Source organism: Lampetra fluviatilis, chromosome 41 (genome assembly GCF_964198595.1).
Source record: "Lampetra fluviatilis chromosome 41, kcLamFluv1.1, whole genome shotgun sequence".
Taxonomy (NCBI): domain Eukaryota; kingdom Metazoa; phylum Chordata; class Hyperoartia; order Petromyzontiformes; family Petromyzontidae; genus Lampetra; species Lampetra fluviatilis.
In genome coordinates this window covers 418,422-437,177 of record NC_136315.1, presented here as the reverse complement: position 1 = coordinate 437,177, position 18,756 = coordinate 418,422, and the positions used below count along the sequence as shown (strand labels likewise).

Here is an 18,756-nt window from a genome sequence, read left to right as displayed (position 1 = left end):
CGTTAATATTTATGCAAACCCCACACCCATCTCAGAAAAAGACATGAAACACCCCTCCCCCTGCTCATCTCTCTTACTGGACATCCGTGATGAAGAGCTTTATAGCTCATCGGATTCCCCCAGCACTGTATGAATACAAATTCGGATTCTGATCATATGACTCCAGCAGAACACTGTCCTATTTAATGTTTTTCTATATATACGTAAACCCACCACGCCCACCTACCCTTTGCGAATATGAACCAATGGGAGGCGAGGATTCCGCGGCCCTTTAAAGAGCGAGCGGATGACGCGAGAGCGACACTCGCTGCTGAAGCGACGCACGGAGCAGAACGCGAACCCCGGAGCCAGGCGGAGGAAACAAAAACGTCAACCACCACCACCAGCACCAGCAGCAGCAGAAGGTCACACAATGGCCATCCCGCCGACGTGCACGCGATTCTCGGACGAGTACACCTTGATGGAGGAGCTGGGCAAGTGAGTAAACCCGCATGAGAACAAGACTAAGATACCACCCCCCCCACCGTGTCGACTTGAACAGACTGTTGGGTGGGCGAGTTGCTATGAGCGAGTATAAAAACCTTTGAAGGCACAGCGGCACACGAGGGGGTTTACGGTGGAACAGCGCCACGCCCAGCCGCCTTTGTCTCGCCGAGTTCGACCGAGGGGAGACCCAGGACCGGTTCCGATAATCGGGAATCGAACTCGGGGTCGCCGGGTTCGAAGCGCGGCGCGCTAGCCGCTGCACTACCGCTCCTCGCACCCAGCTGCAAGCACGCACACACGCACACACACCACGGATTGTGCTTGTATGGGCGACCACCGTGCAGAACAGGTGTTATAGGATGCATGCGGCTCCGTTGCGTGGCAACGGAGCCGCAGTGCAGCAATATCCGTCGTTGTGAGCCGACTTTCTGTGCTTGCACGCTCACGCTCCCCGCGTGCATCAGCCCAGCCTCGTACCAGCGTGGTGAAGTATGGTCATGCACCTGAACAGCACTTTGCTCCTCCACTGCTGGATGAAGCCGCATTCCGAATCGGCCGCGTTCGTTGTTTTAGCCGGGTTCATAATCGCAGTGCGATAACCACTCCGCCACCGCTCAGCCATTAACATGAAAGTAGAATCTCGCTTTGATGACATTGTCGTGCCTCCACGTGCGTTTACGCAGACGGGGGGGGAGGGGGGGATTGTCGTCGTTCCGGTCTCCTCCACGTGCCTCTGCGTCTCTCTCTGGCTGTGCTTGCATCTCTCTCTCTGGCTGTGCTTGCATCTCTCTCTCTGGCTGTGCTTGCATCTCTCTCTGGCTGTGCTTGCATCTCTCTCTCTGGCTGTGCTTGCATCTCTCTCTGGCTGTGCTTGCGTCTCTCTCTCTCTGGCTGTGCTTGCATCTCTCTCTGGCTGTGCTTGCATCTCTCTCTCTGGCTGTGCTTGCATCTCTCTCTGGCTGTGCTTGCATCTCTCTCTCTGGCTGTGCTTGCGTCTCTCTCTGGCTGTGCTTGCATCTCTCTCTGGCTGTGCTTGCGTCTCTCTCTCTCTGGCTGTGCTTGCATCTCTCTCTGGCTGTGCTTGCATCTCTCTCTCTGGCTGTGCTTGCATCTCTCTCTGGCTGTGCTTGCATCTCTCTCTCTGGCTGTGCTTGCATCTCTCTCTGGCTGTGCTTGCGTCTCTCTCTCTGGCTGTGCTTGCGTCTCTCTCTCTCTGGCTGTGCTTGCATCTCTCTCTCTGGCTGTGCTTGCATCTCTCTCTCTGGCTGTGCTTGCATCTCTCTCTGGCTGTGCTTGCGTCTCTCTCTCTCTGGCTGTGCTTGCATCTCTCTCTCTCTGGCTGTGCTTGCATCTCTCTCTCTCTGGCTGTGCTTGCATCTCTCTCTCTGGCTGTGCTTGCATCTCTCTCTCTCTGGCTGTGCTTGCGTCTCTCTCTCTCTGGCTGTGCTTGCGTCTCTCTCTGGCTGTGCTTGCATCTCTCTCTCTCTGGCTGTGCTTGCGTCTCTCTCTGGCTGTGCTTGCGTCTCTCTCTCTGGCTGTGCTTGCATCTCTCTCTGGCTGTGCTTGCATCTCTCTCTGGCTGTGCTTGCGTCTCTCACTGGCTGTGCTTGCGTCTCTCTCTCTCTCTCTGGCTGTGCTTGCATCTCTCTCTGGCTGTGCTTGCATCTCTCTCTGGCTGTGCTTGCATCTCTCTCTGGCTGTGCTTGCGTCTCTCTCTCTGGCTGTGCTTGCGTCTCTCTCTGGCTGTGCTTGCATCTCTCTCTGGCTGTGCTTGCATCTCTCTCTGGCTGTGCTTGCATCTCTCTCTCTGGCTGTGCTTGCGTCTCTCTCTGGCTGTGCTTGCATCTCTCTCTGGCTGTGCTTGCGTCTCTCTCTCTGGCTGTGCTTGCGTCTCCCTCTCTGGCTGTGCTTGCATCTCTCTCTCTGGCTGTGCTTGCATCTCTCTCTCTGGCTGTGCTTGCATCTCTCTCTGGCTGTGCTTGCGTCTCTCTCTGGCTGTGCTTTCGTCTCTCTCTGGCTGTGCTTGCATCTCTCTCATGCCAGCAGTGTGACGCCCCCACGCCCATGAGTCGGTCGGTGCCGCCGCGAGTCATTCACCGCCCGCGCGCACGACGGCCACAAAGCAGCACCGTGCCAGCTGCCAACCACCCACCACCCACTCACCCACCACGCTCCGTGCCAGCTGCCACCACGCTCCGTGCCATCCACCCACCCACCACCACGCTCCGTGCCACCCACCCACCACCACGCTCCGTGCCACCCACCCACCACGCTCCGTGCCACCCACCCACCACGCTCCGTGCCACCCACCCACCCACCACGCTCTGTGCCAGCTGCCACCACGCTCCGTGCCACCCACCCACCACGCTCCGTGCCACCCACCCACCACGCTCCGTGCCACCCACCCACCCACCACGCTCCGTGCCACCCACCCACCCACCACGCTCCGTGCCACCCACCCCGCTCCGTGCCACCCACCCCGCTCCGTGCCACCCACCCCGCTCCGTGCCACCCACCCACCACGCTCCGTGCCACCCCCACCCACCACGCTCCGTGCCACCCACCCCGCTCCGTGCCACCCACCCACCACGATCCGTGCCACCCCCACCCACCACGCTCCGTGCCACCCACCACGCTCACTCTTGCGCTCAATACATCGCTTCTGCACGTGCCTATCTGCCTACCTGCTTGACTACCTAGCTGCCTGTCCTTCCTGCCTATGCTACCTTTGCACCTGCCTGCCTACCTACCTGCTTGCCTACAAACCTCCTTACCTACAAACCTCCTTACCTACCGGCCTACCGGGTTACCTTCTTGCGGACCAGGCTCCCTCCGCTAACAATCGATGGTGTGCTTGAACACGCACGCACACACAGGGATGCCCTACCTGCCCTCGCGTACCTCCACTGCGTGTCGTACGTGTGTGTGCGCTTGGCCTCCTTGCTTCTCTCCCTGCGTGCCTGTTGTGCATTCCTCGTCCCTTTATCTGCCTAGACCTGCCGGTTTCACCTGTCGACTGCCCGTTGATCACGTGCGCACACACACATGCATTCCTGCCCGCCACACCCTTTTCCCCCCCTTATCAACCTTTGTATCTGCAGACATTCCCATTTATCCTTGTCCTAGCCTGCTTTAGCCGTCTTTCTCTGTTCACCTTCTTTATTCAGCCGTAGTAAACAAATAGATATATAACGGTGGCTTTTATATACACAGGAAGGCCTCGGTGAAAACCCCGCCATGCATACACATGACGAACTCTTAGAAGCTCTACACCGATGGCTTCAATAATCCACTGCTGTGCTGTATTACCATCTCTCCCGGCTCCCTTGCAGCCCAGGCCAACAACCCCCTTGGCATTCACGGTGCTCCAACGCCTTATCTTATCGACACAGCGGCTTTGGTTTGCTTGGCGCTCTACGCTCACCTTTGCCTGCCACACGTGCTTACATACACACTACACACTGCGTGTGTATGCATATGTAAATATACATACATATACACACACTGTATGTATATGCGTGTGCCTGCACAAATGCCCTGCGTGTGCCCCAAACTAAAGCCACTAGCACCGCACGTTTTTTGATCTTTGACAAAATATCTGTTCCCCGTCCTTCCAAGTCTGTCGACTGTATCCCATTCCACGATACGTGGCGCCATGGTGGCGAGATGTTAACTCCCTCGCCTGGTACGCAGGAGGTCGTGGGTTCGATCCACTCCCTGTAACACCTTTATATTTGGAGTGTGCATGTTCTCCAATGTGGTAACGTGGACTTTTCTCCGTGTCCTCCAGTTTTTCTCTCCACGTTCAGAATCAACATGTAGTTCGAGCATTTTGCTGCTTTAAATTTCCACAAGACGAGCCACTTTGTTGAGCTATCATTTGTGGCCGGGTTGCTTCTGAAAAACAGCTATATAGCTCAGTGGGCCTTACGATATATACGTAAAAAAGAATTCAAATATATATTTATTTACCTCTCCGAATCGTCACCATCTCGCCATGCTCAATCCACTGCTGGGTGAAGGCTTCCAAAGCGGCCGCCATCTCTCGTGGTCTCGTGACGCGGCCGTGTAAATATTTTTTTAAACGAAACAAACTTTTACCGTTTTGGAATATGTTTCGCTTGCACTCACATGCGATGTGCATCATGCGGATGGAGATTCGTTTTCATCAAAACACAAGTTGGGGCTAGATCGAATGACTGTAAAATTGCTCCTCGCGTACATTCAATCGCTCGGTGCGTACGGCTTGCACGATGACTGTAAATGGTGACATTGTGATGTTTAACCGGTCAGAGAAACGGTGAATGGGGGGGGGGGCAATGACTTGGCGACTGCTGTGTGTGGTAATGTCCACAGGCGCCAGTTTTTGTCTCCCACATTCTCCGATTAGCACGGTCGGCGACGTACGGCGCAAAAGAAGTTCAACATATATTCTAGCCGCCGGTCTTGAATTTTTTCATTCAAAACCGCTTTTGTTTTTTTTCCCTTTCCCAGGGGCGCCTTCTCCATTGTGCGCAAATGTGTGAAGGTCGCCACCGGCCAGGACTTTGCCGCCAAGATTATCAACACCAAGAAGCTCTCCGCTCGAGGTGCAGCTGCGTGTGCGGGCATGCGCGGGGGCATGTGCGGGCGTGCAAGCGTGTGTGTTTGGGATGTGCATGCAAAACAGGCGAAGGTGAAGGTGCAGCCCTGCAATGTCCTTGCTCGCACCATTTGCTGGCGGAATGGCCTACATCAGAGGGAGCCCCGAGAGAAGTCCCTCTGATGTAGGGTATTTGGCCTGCTCTTCCACGCTAGGCAGGCAATTTCGAAGAGGTGACTACCCACTCTGTACCCCGACACATGGCACATGCCGATCTACCAACTGCAGCTTGACCCATTAACACCGCTGAGTGGACGGAGGTGGAGAGGTTGTGAGAAACTTGGCCCATTATTTCAGCTGACGTAGCTGGAGATGGAATTGAACCTGCGACCACTGGATTACAAGTCCAGTGTGCAAATCAATGCACCGCAGCAGAAGCTCCTGGGATGTGTATTTGTGCGCGTGTGTGGTTCCGTTATGAAAGTGATTGTCGCCCATACAACACTGCACCCTTGCCATTAGAGGATGTTTAACAGTGGTTTTGTGCAGAGGGGTCTGCTTTGGTAATTCCATGTAATTTTTGTTTATATTGCCAGGTAAGGCCCACTGAGCGATATAGCTCGTGTTCAGAAGCGACCTATCCACATGATAGCTCGACAAAGTGGTTTATCATCACGTGCAAATTTATCGCAGCCGAATACTCTGAACGCACGATTCTAAATGTGGAGAGAAAAACCAGAGGACCCGGAGAAAAATCTGTGCGACCACGGGGAGAACATGCAGACTCGAAATATGCAGGCTTCAGGGTCTGGATTGAATCCACGACCTCCTGCATACGGGGCGAGGTAGTTAATATGGTGCCATCGTGGTGCCCTGCATGCACCCGCGGTCGTTTGCAGAAACGACACCGTAGCTCCCTTGCAAAGTGGATCGGGGGTGCGAGCAGCAAGTGTGATCGCTAGCCCACGACCATGTGCCAGTGTTGCCTCTGCATATAAGGCACACAGCTGACATTGAGTATCCTGTGATCGATTTTGTAAGTGCACGATACCGCTGTGCATTGGTGTCCTATACCAGTTTTCTCAACTTCAACATTTGTATTGCGGTTGAGGTGGACTAATTGTCCGCAGTGGTTGGCACACCTTTATAGGAACCCAGCAAACTTTGTTCGATTGCGAGACCGTGTATATCATCCATGCTTCTACGCTCAACACAATGACCAGGCTGGTGAAGTATGCTCAAAATAACCCCCGTGATTCGCACAGCGTGGGGAGGCTATCATCCAGCAGTGGATTAACACCGAGGCCGTCATGTTTTTGTGTATTATAGTAAACATGTTAAAAGGTTACTTTTATTTAATTCTGAAAGCCTCACGTGGTCAAAGTTAATTTCTTTCTCAGAAGCACTCCGAAAAGGACATTCGACCAACTCCCAATCATAGCAACGATCGCCACTTAAATCCTGTTTTGCCAGGCCTTCCTTTGGAAGAGGAGGTAATGAATGTCAACGAGCTCCCGTGCATCGAGAGGGAGGACACTGAATTGAATTTAAACCGGGGGGGTGGGGGGGCGGCCAGTCGTGTGTGGATGTGCACGTCGGCACGGCCAGGAACAAAAAGAAATGCACACATGCCGAGTGATGGACGTGTGCGTTTTATGCGTGCGTGTGTGTGCTAGTGTTCTTGCGGTAGTGCAGCGGGTCGCGCGCTGCGCCGAGAACCCTGGCTGTCCAAGTTCGATTCCTACTTCCGGACCAATAACGGTGACGAATATTCAAACCGGTCCTGGGCCTTCCCGAGGTCGACTCGGCCTCAACTGAGTATCTAGTGCAATGTGGAAACATCAGTGCTGGGGAGACAAAGGCGGCCGGGGGCGGTATTGGCCACCCACCCCCTCGTGTGCCTTGCCGGCTTTCACAGGTGCTCGCAAACAGGACTTGCTCCAACAGTCTGTTGTCTTTGTTCTTGCGCGGTGTGGCCGAGAGCTGGAGTAAAAGCATTTGGTAGCCAGAGTGCTGAGCCAACACCACTGAGATCCTGAGCTTTAAATCCAGGTTCCAGACACCTGTAATTAAAGCGCATTCTCAAGTGTAGTGAGTTGATGGTCTTAGACAAATCACAAATGACTTCACACGCAAAAAAAACCCATGTTAATTTGTTTATGCACTTACATTTTTTTGGTTGCATACCAGCTCGGAATTTATTAAATTCCTTTTCACTGCTTTGCAACTAACCTTACCACTATAAGGGGTGCCACAGTGGCAGGGTGTTCACTACCTCGCCTGGTATACAGGAGGTCGTGGGTTCGATCCCGACTATGACACCTATATATTTGGAGTTTGCATGTTCTCCCCGTGATCGCGTGCATTTCTCTCTGGGTCCTCCGGGTTTTCCCTCCACATTTAGACACATTCATTTAGAGTATTTGGCTGCTATACATTTACACACGGCAAGTCACCTCGTTGAAGTGGCCAGGTCGCTTCCCTGGTAACAAAAGCATAGTTTAGTAATGCAGAGTGGGCGACCAAGGTATCTGCGCTCGACCACGTGGACCAAAAGGGATCTCGGGAGGTAGTTGTGACGTCCGCTTCTGTGGCTCTGCGAGAGATCTGAACTGATCCATCATCGCGCGGCGTGTCGCCGCTGATAACGCAATCCGCATGAAAAAGAAAGAAACCTCACCTGACAACGGTGCCGCAGCTTGCGTTTGCGGGGCGCCTGCCCACGGCCCCTCCCCCCCACCGCTCGTGCAGCCAGCGTCCTGCAATTGCACATCGAGGAGCAATTATTTCCGCCAATTAATTGACAATTTGAACAAATTCATTGCTTGCTGAATAGCAGTTTATTGCCGGGGGTACCATTTGGCTCTGTTCTGCAGGTGGTGAGACGGTAAAGCACACATCGATGAATGTACGGTGTTGTCCTTTCATTAGACGACTAGAATCCCTTATTTTCTTTGACACTCATTAATGCGTTCCTTGTGCAATGCAAACCTGGTAGACTGTGGTCACATGGATTGGCTGTCTTTAATATTTTATGACCTCACAGCTTTGTTGAAATCCGTGCATCCTTGCAGCGGAGCGCACGCTGCAAGGATGGTTCATGACAACCGGAACAGCACCACGCAGACGTTTCCCCGGGCGCTACACAGAACGCTTCCAAGTTTCCCTATTGCAGCAATTGAACCATCAGATTTGTGCAAACTGGTCAAGGTTGTGATCGCCTCTGACCTCAGACCCACCCGACCACCCGACTAAACTCGGCAGCGCACGAATGCCTTGCCGGGGGATGATCGCCCATGCAAATGACGGTGGCGGATTGTCTCCAGCTCCAGGGCGGATTTGGGAGCTCGTAGCGGGGGGAGGGGGGGGCAGCTGCACGGGAGGGCAAGGGGGGGGGGTACCTTTGCACCGCCGCGCGTCTGCGCGTGCATCGCCGCACGCGTCTGCGCTTGCATGCATCGTGCATGCACGTGCGTGTGACTGTGGCGGTACAACACAGGCGGTGGAGGGAGTCTGCGCTCAGGGGATGTTGCAGAGGGTGGGTGACTGCCGCACTGCAGAGGCTTCTTGGATTATCGGATTAGGCTGCCCGGGATAAAACTTGACGGCTAAACCCGGCGCGAGTTGCGCGTCGCCCCCGCTGGCTACGAGAAGCAACAAATAGAAGCGGTAATGTCAGCGGTTTTGAACTTCAATTATACATTATTATTGTTCTATATATATATTTTTTTACCAGTATTTTGTCTCCTTAATCGCTGACACGAGCTACCTTTCGACAGCCCCAGGGCATTCATGAGGAAGCTTCAAATCTAGAATTCATAAGGAAGTTATAACTAAACAAAAATGTTTATATTTTACCAGGGTAAGGCCCACTGAGCTACGTAGCTCCTTTTCAGCAGCCGCCTGGCCGCACACGACGGCTCAACGAAGTGGCTCATCACGTGGACATTTCCAGCAGCCCAAGCACTCTTAAACACATGTTTATAAACGTGGAGGGAAAAACCCAATAACCCAGAGAAAAATCCATGCGACTACGGGGAGAAACACGCATACTCCAATTATACAGATGTCAGGGTCGGGATCGAAGCCACGCCCTCCTGCCTACCAGGTGAGACAGTTAACATCTCGCCGCCGCGGCACCCCAAGCGTGTTTGGGTGGGGGGTGCTGTGAGCAGCTTTGCAGAACGGAAGGGCGGGCGGGCCGTGCAGGAATGCTCCGATCACCGCTTGACTTTCCTTCGAGCGAGGTGGGCAAGGGCAGGGTCTGTCCGCTGACCAACGCTCACAGTTTGGAGAGATTAAATCTCTGTGCGTGTCTCTCTGCGGGGAGTGAAAGTGCGGCGGTTCGTGCGCTGCGAAACGAACTCGGCGACCCGTGTTAGATTCCCGCCCTCGGTCAACACCAGTGACGCTTATCTGAACCGGTCCTGGGCCTCGCCTAGTTCAACTCGGCCTCAAACTAGTAACTGGTGTGGTGTGTAAACTTTGCCACTGGGGAGACAAAGGCGGTCGGGCGTGGTGCTGGCCACCCACCCCCTCGGTGTACAGTGCCGACCTTCATAGAAGTGCTCGCGAACAGCACTCGCCCCACAATAGTCTGTTCAGACTACACGGGGGATCTTCGTGTTGTCCCTGTACAGAGGGGAGAGTCTCTGTGTGCGTCTCTGTGGAGCGGTGCATCGCTGGGCTCGCATGGAGGGGACGGGGTTAACCAAAAAAGGTCAGCTCATTGCAAATTATCAGAGATAATCACTCCAGGCGGCTAGGAATCCACCGAGGCAGTGCACAGGCGTGTAGCTGTTAATCCGCCCGCGGTGCTGAGGCGACCAGGGGGTTGGTGGATGCCCCCAGGATGGGAAACGTATGTGGGCAATGCACCCTGCAGCGATATGCGCGTGGAATTCCATTTTAATTGGCCACTTTGTAGCGAGTGCGTCGGCCCGGCGATAAGGCTGCGGCTACGACACGGCAGCAGCCGAGCGCGAGGCGGCGGCAGCAGCGTGAGGCTGGGACAGATGGACCGTTGCAGAGTCTCGCAAGCGACACGTCTGCAGAGCCACTGAATGCAATCGCTTTTCAAAAATGTTATTTATTTAACACATTGCAAATCCAGATTTGGTCAACCTTTAGGAGGCGGCTTGGGAGCCTTGACCTGGCATGGCCACCTGCTCTGAATTTGCGCACTTTTGACAGCTGGATTCCCATCTCCTGTCATCTCTTTTTATCATCATCACTAGCCATGATCAGTCCACTGCTGAATGAAGGCCTGCCCATGCTACCGCCACCTTTTCACGGACGTGCAATGTCTAACAATCCATCCCAGAACCTGCACCGTGAAATTATTTTAATCGCTCCATCTCCTAGGTGGATGTCAACTCGGACGCGTTACATTCCTAAACGCATTTACTTCTCTTAATAGTTTGGATGATGTCGTTTAACGTGCGTATTTTTTCTCCATTTCTGTCTCTCGGTATAATTTAAATCGTTGACCTCTTCGTGCTTCTCCACGCGCCGTTGCGCTTATTCGGGGAATTGGCAAAGTTCGCCCCCCGATTCGTGAATCTGATGTGTGATATCCGGCGGTGTGTGTGGGGTCCACAGCGCGGATCGCAAATCGCTTGATGACAATTTCGGTCAAATTCTCAGACAATTAACAGCGGTGACTTTGACTTTGAGACAATGTGAGATGGCTAAATCTTGGGGAGGCCTTCATCCAGCAGTGGATAGATCGATGCTGTTGATGACTTTCACCGAGCTTTCTACTTGGTTAAATAAAGTGTAGTACATTCTGCTTGACTTGACAAGCGCACGCAGTGAATGCTTTGATAGCTGTACCTTTATCGAGTGCGCTTGCCAAAAAATCAATGCAGTATTTTTTTCAATATATATTCCTTGCGTTGCCTTCGCAAGCCGTACTCGCTTGTGTTCGTCTCCAGGGCCTGGGCTTGTGACGACGTCAATACAGATCCCCTCTATCTCTCTCATCTCTACCTCTCTCATCTCTACCATGTCCGCATGTGTGCCGCCCCCCCCCCCCCCCCCCCGTCTGAGGAGTTGGGGAGACACGGGGAGAGGGACGCGTGTCCTTTTTTCAGTACCATAATCCAGTAATCATTTAAAATAATTCAGGACGGCTTTGTCAATCAACTTGTGGGCGACCACATCGCCCACGCATTTTGCCATATTTCACCACGTTGCTCAGTGCGGGATCGGTGAAGATGTCACTTGCCACCGATGTTAGCCGTGACCGGGAACCAAACTCCGGTGTCGATTGGATTCGCGTCACAGGATGAAAACCACCGCCACCCCCTCGTACCCGCGATAATAATCAAGCATGCACCTGTAATGAGGCCAGTGGAACTGAAAGACGTGGGGGGAGGGCAAGACGGAGGCACAGAGCTGGGGAGGTGAAGGAAAGAGGGGTGGGTGTGATGCGAGGTAGGGGGGGAGGGGGTTGTCAATAGAGGAGGAGTTGCACACGGAGAGAGAGCCAAGAAGATGGAGCGATGGTCGAAAGCAATACGGATTCAATGGAGGTCACAGTGGCCGCGTTTTCAACCGACTCCACCCGTGGTTTTTGAACGGACTCTCCGTCCCCCCCCCGTCCCCTCCCCTGTGGTCCCTATCCCCCCCTCCCCCACCGTGCCAGCGAGCGGTGCAGCAGCGGTTGTGACGCAGAGAACATCAAATCCCCGGGGGGAGCCTCGGTGCAGGAGTTGAATTTTGATATCTGGGTCAGGCCGCTGCGCGCCGTGCAGCCGGGCGCGCGGTGGGGGGGGGCGGTGGGGGGCGGTGGGGGGGCGGCGAAAGGGTTTTTTCCCTTTCGTTTCATTATTTCCTGCTTGCCCCAGAAATTGATCGCTGTGGGTCCACGCTTTTTGGCACGAATGGCAAGAGGCCACTACGCCAGCCGTGCGTGAGAGACCCCCCCCCTCTCCTCTCGTCCACTCGATTCGGTTGATGGTGGGCAGCGTCGACGAGAAGCGTCGAGTCCCGCCTTGGCCGATCGTCTCCACATCCGTCGTGATCGTCACGTTGGGACGAAATACAGCGGCTCTGTTCGGCGGGATGTTTGCACAAATGCAGTTGTCATCGTTATTATCTTTAAACGGTCGTCTCCGTCGTAACATTTGGCGCTATCACCAGCAAGATATTGTCATCGTCATTTAGTATTCAATGTCATTATCGACATTACCACCACAATAATCATAATCGCAGAATTACAATTCTTGTTACAATAATGTTTGATACCATCACCGTCGCACTATTGTTTATCATCGGCATTATCGTCACGTTTCATTCATGATCTTACAATAATAATCTTCATTGTCATCGTCGTCTTGTGATATTCATCATCGTGTAGAATGTATCCTAACCTCCATTATCGTGTGTGTGTCATCGTCGTCGTCACATCCAAAGCAACAGCAGAAGCAGTGCCATCTCCTAGTGTTTCATTATCCACCGCTGGATGAAATAACTCCGTTCCTCTGGCACAACCTGCCTTCTCATAAACACGAAGCTTCGCTTTGCATCCGGAAGCACGTTTTGTCTTCCATTTGCCTTCTCCCCATTTCCACAAGCTGCACTTGCACATTCTCGCGTCTGTCGTGTCGCCAGCAGTCTCGAGACGGCGCGTGGCTTTAGCAGCGCAGACTTCATCGATCATGTGATCAGATTGCGCAGCTGCTGGTAGCCGGGCTTGGAGAGGAGACCGGGATGGAGAGGGTCTCCCCCTTGATTTTGTTAATTGGATTTGGACCAACTCGGGTCCCCTCCTTCGCGAGAGGCCGCGTCCTCCGTCTAGCGTTAACGGAGCCCCCCCGCCCCCACAGCCTATGCTCATGCGGCCACATGTTGGGGTTTTTTGTTATTTTGTGGGGCTTCTCCTTTTTATGGTTGGCTTTCGGTTCCCTGTCGTGCGCTGGAGCGAAACAACCGACCCAACTGTGACTGCTTCACCGATCTTCAAGATTCAAATTGTGGGAGCGATCAAATTGCGTTCTTGTCGAAGAAGGGCCACTTGCCCAACACGTCACCTGTTGTTGTTGTCGTTGTCGTCGTTGTAGTCAACGTTGTCTTGTAAGGCCCGCGGCGATGTTGCCGAGGCCGCGGTGGATTGCCACGCGCCTCCCCGGCCCCACGACGCGGGGCCCGAGGGTATCGGCGGCCCCGGCTCGGTGCCGCGGCACGGCCGTTCTGAACTGCAGGAGACATCCGGCAAACTCTTGCCGCAGCGCACGCTGAAGGCGGGGAGCAAAGATCGTAGGGGGGTTGTGAGGGGGGAGCCGCAGGAACGCGGCGATCGAGTTAACCGCACCGCCCACTCTGCTGCGCCCGACGGCATCGCCCCGCGCGGCTCGCTGTGCGCGGTGGCTGCCGTTCTCAGCGGTGTCCAGGCTCACCCCCCCACCCCTCCTGCTTAGCTTTGGCTTCCGAAATCTTGACGAGGGTCCGGGGTGCATTTTACGAGGTGCATTTGCAGCGTGAATTCTGCGAACGCACATTGCGTGCAGAACGCTTCGGTGGGGCTCAACCGACTCGTGGTGGTGGTGGCGACCAGCGTGAGCCGCCACCCCCTCCACCCCAACCCCGTTCCTCCGCTGCACCACGTGGCCACGCACCCTTCGTGCTTTTACCCCCAAAAATGTTACGACCGATTCCGAAGCCGGGCCGGACCGATGAATTGTCGTCCAGAGGCTCTCGCGCCGGCTCCGCCCCGAGCCCGTGTGTGTTGTGTGTTTTGTGTTTTTGCGAGTCTTGGCGACGCGAGAATTGACTTCATTATAAGGCTCATTAATAATACATTTCTTATTAATGGCGTGACAATCTGTCGGGGGGTGGGGGAGGGTGGGAGGAGGGAGGAAAAGACGAGCCGGAGCGTTCGCTGAACTCGCTTTGATGATGACGACAACGACGCTACCTCTCGTCGTCTCCATGTTTGCATTTTAAATTTAATTTGAGTTCGAATGTCCTCCCTGCCGTGCACTTGCTCCGCATTGCAGCTCGGGTGGCGGGGTGTGGGGGGTTCCCGGTGGTGTTATCGCGGTGCAGGGTTATTGTTATTGCGGCGCTAGAGTAAATGTCGCTCTTTTATTCGTCGTCGTCGTCATTGTGGCTGAGCACTGCCGCGCTTGAAGCGGCTGTGCGGCTCGAGCTCCTGTGGAGGGCTCGCGCGCGGAGCGGCCGTGCGGCCTGACAGAGACCCCCTCCCCCCAACGCACGCGTGTTGGGGGTGGAGTGGGTGGAGTGCGCTCCTCGGCCAGGAACGTGACAAGCGCCCGCAGGCACCATTCCTGCCGCGGAGCCACGTGGAACCCGGCCGGCCGTTGACGTCCGCTTCCCCTTGTACAATGTACATGTGGCTTGTTTGTCACCATGGATAGCTTTGCTCACTCGATCGCTCGCTCGGGTGGCCGCGAAGGAAGCGGCATTTCTGGGAAATGTGATTAAAAGTTCGACCTTTCAAAACACCCGTTTTGGTAATCCGCGTTGGGCACGACGGTCAAATGAACGTGGGTTTTAAAGACGGGGCTGTTTCGCCGGTGGGGTGTTGCTTTGTCTCGTTGTGATTCTTTTTTTAAACATCGGCGCAATCAATTTCTGCAAATGCACTTTACGGGGACCCCCTTTTTATTTGTTTATTCGCGCGTGTTTGCCTGCCGACTCGCACCTTGACGTCCATTGCTGTCACACTTTGCCGACGAGCAAAACCGAGTGTTGTTGTTGGGCGGCCTCAAATTAAGCAAATGCCGCGAAACAACGAGAAGACGTCAACATTTGTCTCACAAAGCACTCCTCCACCACCCTGCGCTCTCTCCTCCTCTGCCATTTTCATAATTTTCATTCGTCTGCCCTCGTTAACCACCCAGGGTGTAGATGCACACCCGGTGAGTTTTTATGCATCGATGAAACGTCGAACCTGACACCACCGATAGACGCGTGGAGGAAGTTGTTTATGCTCGGAATTATTCTACCGAGGGGGTAAAAAAAAAGGAACGTGTGGAATAGAGAACGTACCTCCGGCGACATCATCTTGACCACCAAGAGGCGCGAGGTGGGTGTGGGCAGGAGGACGCGCCCGTGGCCACACGGTGGACGATGGCCCGTGGTGGAGACACGATCTGAGAGGGGCAGGCCGAAGGAGGGGAAATCCTCTCGATAATCTCGCGTGCAGGTGTTGGCGGATGGATCGCGGGACTGAGAGACGGCGACGGCTTGGGGATGCCTTAATAATAATAATAATCCAGCAGTGGCTCGATCGTGGATTATGAGCACGCGTCTCATGCCCCGTGTTCGTTCGTGCCTCTTGTGCTGAAGGGGAAAGAGCAAAATTGGCTCGTGTCCCGTGCTTGTTGTGGGGCCGTCCCAGCCGCTAATGTTTGGACGGAGAACGTCGTTGTAAGAACGTTGTTGTAAGCTCTGGCCCGGTTTGTCTAGGGAGGTGTGGGGGGGGGATGGAGGAGGGGGGGCGACTCAATCGCTCGGGCGATGGATACAATCCCGTCAGAATCGATCCGGCGCTTCACCTCCGCAAGACAAATGTGCGGCGCCTCCGCTGCTCGTTCCAATGGACAATGTCGGCGGCGGCCACGCTCAAGCCACTGCTGGCTGAGGTAAAAGCTTCCCCCAATCTGCCCGCCAGCACCTCGCGTGAGCCCGCGATGTAACAATCCAACCTTGGCACGCCGTCACGCGTGTTGGCTACCATTTCGTCGCTGTCGCTGCTGTTGACCGTCGGCCTGCAATCGTCCCTCGTTAGCCACTGCGGCGTGTCCTGCCCCTCGGCTCGCTCAACTGTTTGAATCGTGCCCCCCCGCCAACCTGCAGCGTGTGCTCTCTCTGCATCCCTGTCTTCGATTTCGGTGGGGGGGGGGGGGGGTGCAGTGTGCGCGATCACTCCAATCGGATCGCGCACACAACCCCTGAGTTGTGGTGACCAATACGCGCAACCCCTGAATTGTGACCAATACACGCAACCCCTGGGCCGCGTTGACGGATGCCTGCTGCTCGAGCCGATGAAGCCCGCTTGGCATGTTGGCGTGGGGAGACCGCGCCGCGCCGCGCCGCGCCGCTCACCGGCACCAAATCCGTCTCCCGCCTGCCACCGTGCCCCGTGCTTCGCGCCGGCTGATTCATCACGCGCCAGCACCGCCGCAGCATCTTCTTGTTGTTGCCTCGCACCACGGGGTGGTGACTCGCCGTCGATGTCCTGGCTCGGTCGACCGAGCGACGTCTGCTCCAACGTGGTGGGGGGGGGGGGGGGCTAACGGCGAAAGTCCGAAGCGGCAGGGCAACTCGTCATTTGCCGTCGTTGGCCGCGATCTCTCTGCTGCTGGATGAAGCCTCCTCCCCGAGGCTGGCTTCCTTAGTCTTGCGACGCAATGATCCGTCCGGCTTCGGCACGCGAGCCCATTTCATTGCTCCGTCTCCGTGGTGGGCGTGCTGTCGGAGCGTGTTGCTTCCTTTTCGCTGCCACTGCTGTCAATATTCTTGACCGCGGGCCCATCATCCCTTCTGTAGACGCATCCTGTCCAAGCACACTTTTACTCGGGTCAATACGAGGACTCTCGCTTGCGTGCGTTCTCTAATCAGTGTGCTCCCTTTTCCTGTCTTGGTCTAATTCCAATTGTGCTTCCGTGCACACTGTTAAGGTCTTGTTCCATTATCTTTTTAAATGTCAATGTTGACTGACTGACGTCGTCAAATCCTGAGCACATTTGGTATTTGCGCCATTCTTGTGGTGCAAGGCTATCGGGAAGATGATGTGCTATGGAGTTTTGTCTGCAATAGTTTCACCTGAGTGAAGTGATGTTGCCTTGTAGCGTAACCCAATGAACAACAATCAATAAGCAGACACGTCTCATTCGTATATCGGTCTCTGCACATAAACAAAACAAGCATGTTTTACATGGCCCATCGGCCCGCTCGGCCTTGTAGGAGTGCATGATCTCAACAGCGTTGTTCCAAACAGTCGAATTCTGGACTGGTTTCAACATTCAGTGTCTTATGAACGGAGTCGGGCTCACCTGAATCACTGCTGGTGAACTTGAAAATTCATAGAGGCAAGCTATGGGGTTCCTGGTTCAGTGCAACGCTATCATCATTAGTATCGTTGTGGAGAATATAATGATGACGTGTCGCATATCCGTTTCTCCACCATTTATTTTTTCACCCAATGAGATAATTTGCGAGTCATTTTACATTAAGCAAATATGAACCCTGGCATCAACAAAACACGTGCCCCCCCCCCCCCCCCCATTCTTAAACAATATCACGGGATCCTTAGCATCCACTGTGACGAAGCCGCAATTAACCCGGGCGACCGCCGGGTCGTGAAGAATCTCGTGTGGCTGCGAACGTGCTTTCCTCTCGGCCTTGTCACTGCCCCCAAATTGGACGAACCTGTCGCTGGAAGAAAGTCCTTCGTGAAAATCCCAGGGCTTCCTGAATGGCAAGGCCGTGCAAATTACTGTGCTCTTATGAAGTGGGCCCTGAGAATTGTTGCTCAGAACAATTGTCCCGGCAGCGGCTGGAGCATCTCTGCTTCGGGAACGCGCAGCCCTGCCCGCCTGTCTCTGAAACGTCACCCACTTGAAATGACAATTGCTAATATAATGTTCGGCTGATGCCTTTTTGTTAATCCACTGCCTTGGTGTTGTTGGGCCTCCCTTGCGCCATGTCGATCCACGGAGGGGGGTTGGGAGCGGTTTGGTTGACCATACATCTGCCATGCCGGTTGGCTCAGGTGCGGGTTTGTGAGAATGGTGAGGAGGGGGGAAGTCGAGGGCTGGTGCGGATGTCACCACTGATGTTAATAGTGATTCCATACTGTTTAGTTCTTTCGGTAAAGTCACGTAGATAGAAAAATAAAATAAAACAAAAATAATATATCACGAAGTTTTGATCGCAACACAAGCGGTCGTCCTCGGGCGTAAAAAATAATCCAGCAGTGGAACTGCCGAACCAGCGAGAGAGCTGTTACAACAAGAGGTTATTTACGTGGCGATGGGCAAGCAAGCGGGGTCTGAGCTGGAAAGGAATTCCATCCCCGGACGCAAGCACGTCAGTTATGTTAATGGGGGAGATTAGGGAGAGAGTAGGGAGAGAGATTAGCATGAAATGAGCTTCCGTCGCCGCATAAGAGTAGTGTCGCATATGCGCACAACAGCAGTGTTAACGGGAGATTAGCACTATGATGATGGGAGAGATTAGGCAGGGAGATTAGGGGGATTGGTGTTGGACCAGATGACGTGGGCCTTTTTGGCGTCGTGCGCCTTTTGGCGTCATCTGGTCAAACCCATGTGAGACTAGGCTCTAAGGAAAGCTGTCTCGGGTGTGGACCAATCAACTTAAAGGACAGTGCATATATTATCAGAGTTATGTTTTTTGTTTGCATTATGGCTGCAGGTATTGTGGTCTATGCAAACATGACTCCTTGTAAAAAAAGGTGTCAGTTTTGTTGCCAGATAGAAGGGTAAAAAAACAATTATCATATCTGGATGGCTTCATGGACAAATCTTTGATGAAAGCCCGAAGATTTGCAGAGTACCTTGGTCTCGGAAAAAACAATATCGTGCGGGCCCACTGCGTTATAACAATGATCAGCCACTGCAGAGGTATTGGTTCTGCCGTGTTTCAAATCTGCCTTGTCTTCGCGAACACGGTCCGAGACATGTCGTTTCGTTTCC

At 54.1% G+C, this 18,756-nt stretch overlaps 1 protein-coding gene across 3 annotated transcripts in view; it reads left to right on the top strand.

The window, feature by feature from the left end:
• Positions 1–288: 288 nt before the first annotated feature.
• LOC144946406 (calcium/calmodulin-dependent protein kinase type II delta chain-like) overlaps positions 289–18,756 on the top strand; it is a 96,397-nt gene continuing 77,929 nt past the window's right edge. For 2 of the 3 annotated variants that reach the window (XM_078875207.1, XM_078875206.1), the window contains exons 1-2: positions 311–477; positions 4,981–5,075. In XM_078875207.1, the coding sequence (XP_078731333.1) occupies positions 413–477; positions 4,981–5,075 (160 nt within the window). In that variant the 5' untranslated portion in view covers positions 311–412. Of the gene's footprint in view, positions 478–4,980; positions 5,076–18,756 lie in introns of all 3 variants that reach the window. The other variant, XM_078875205.1, reaches the window with a different exon arrangement.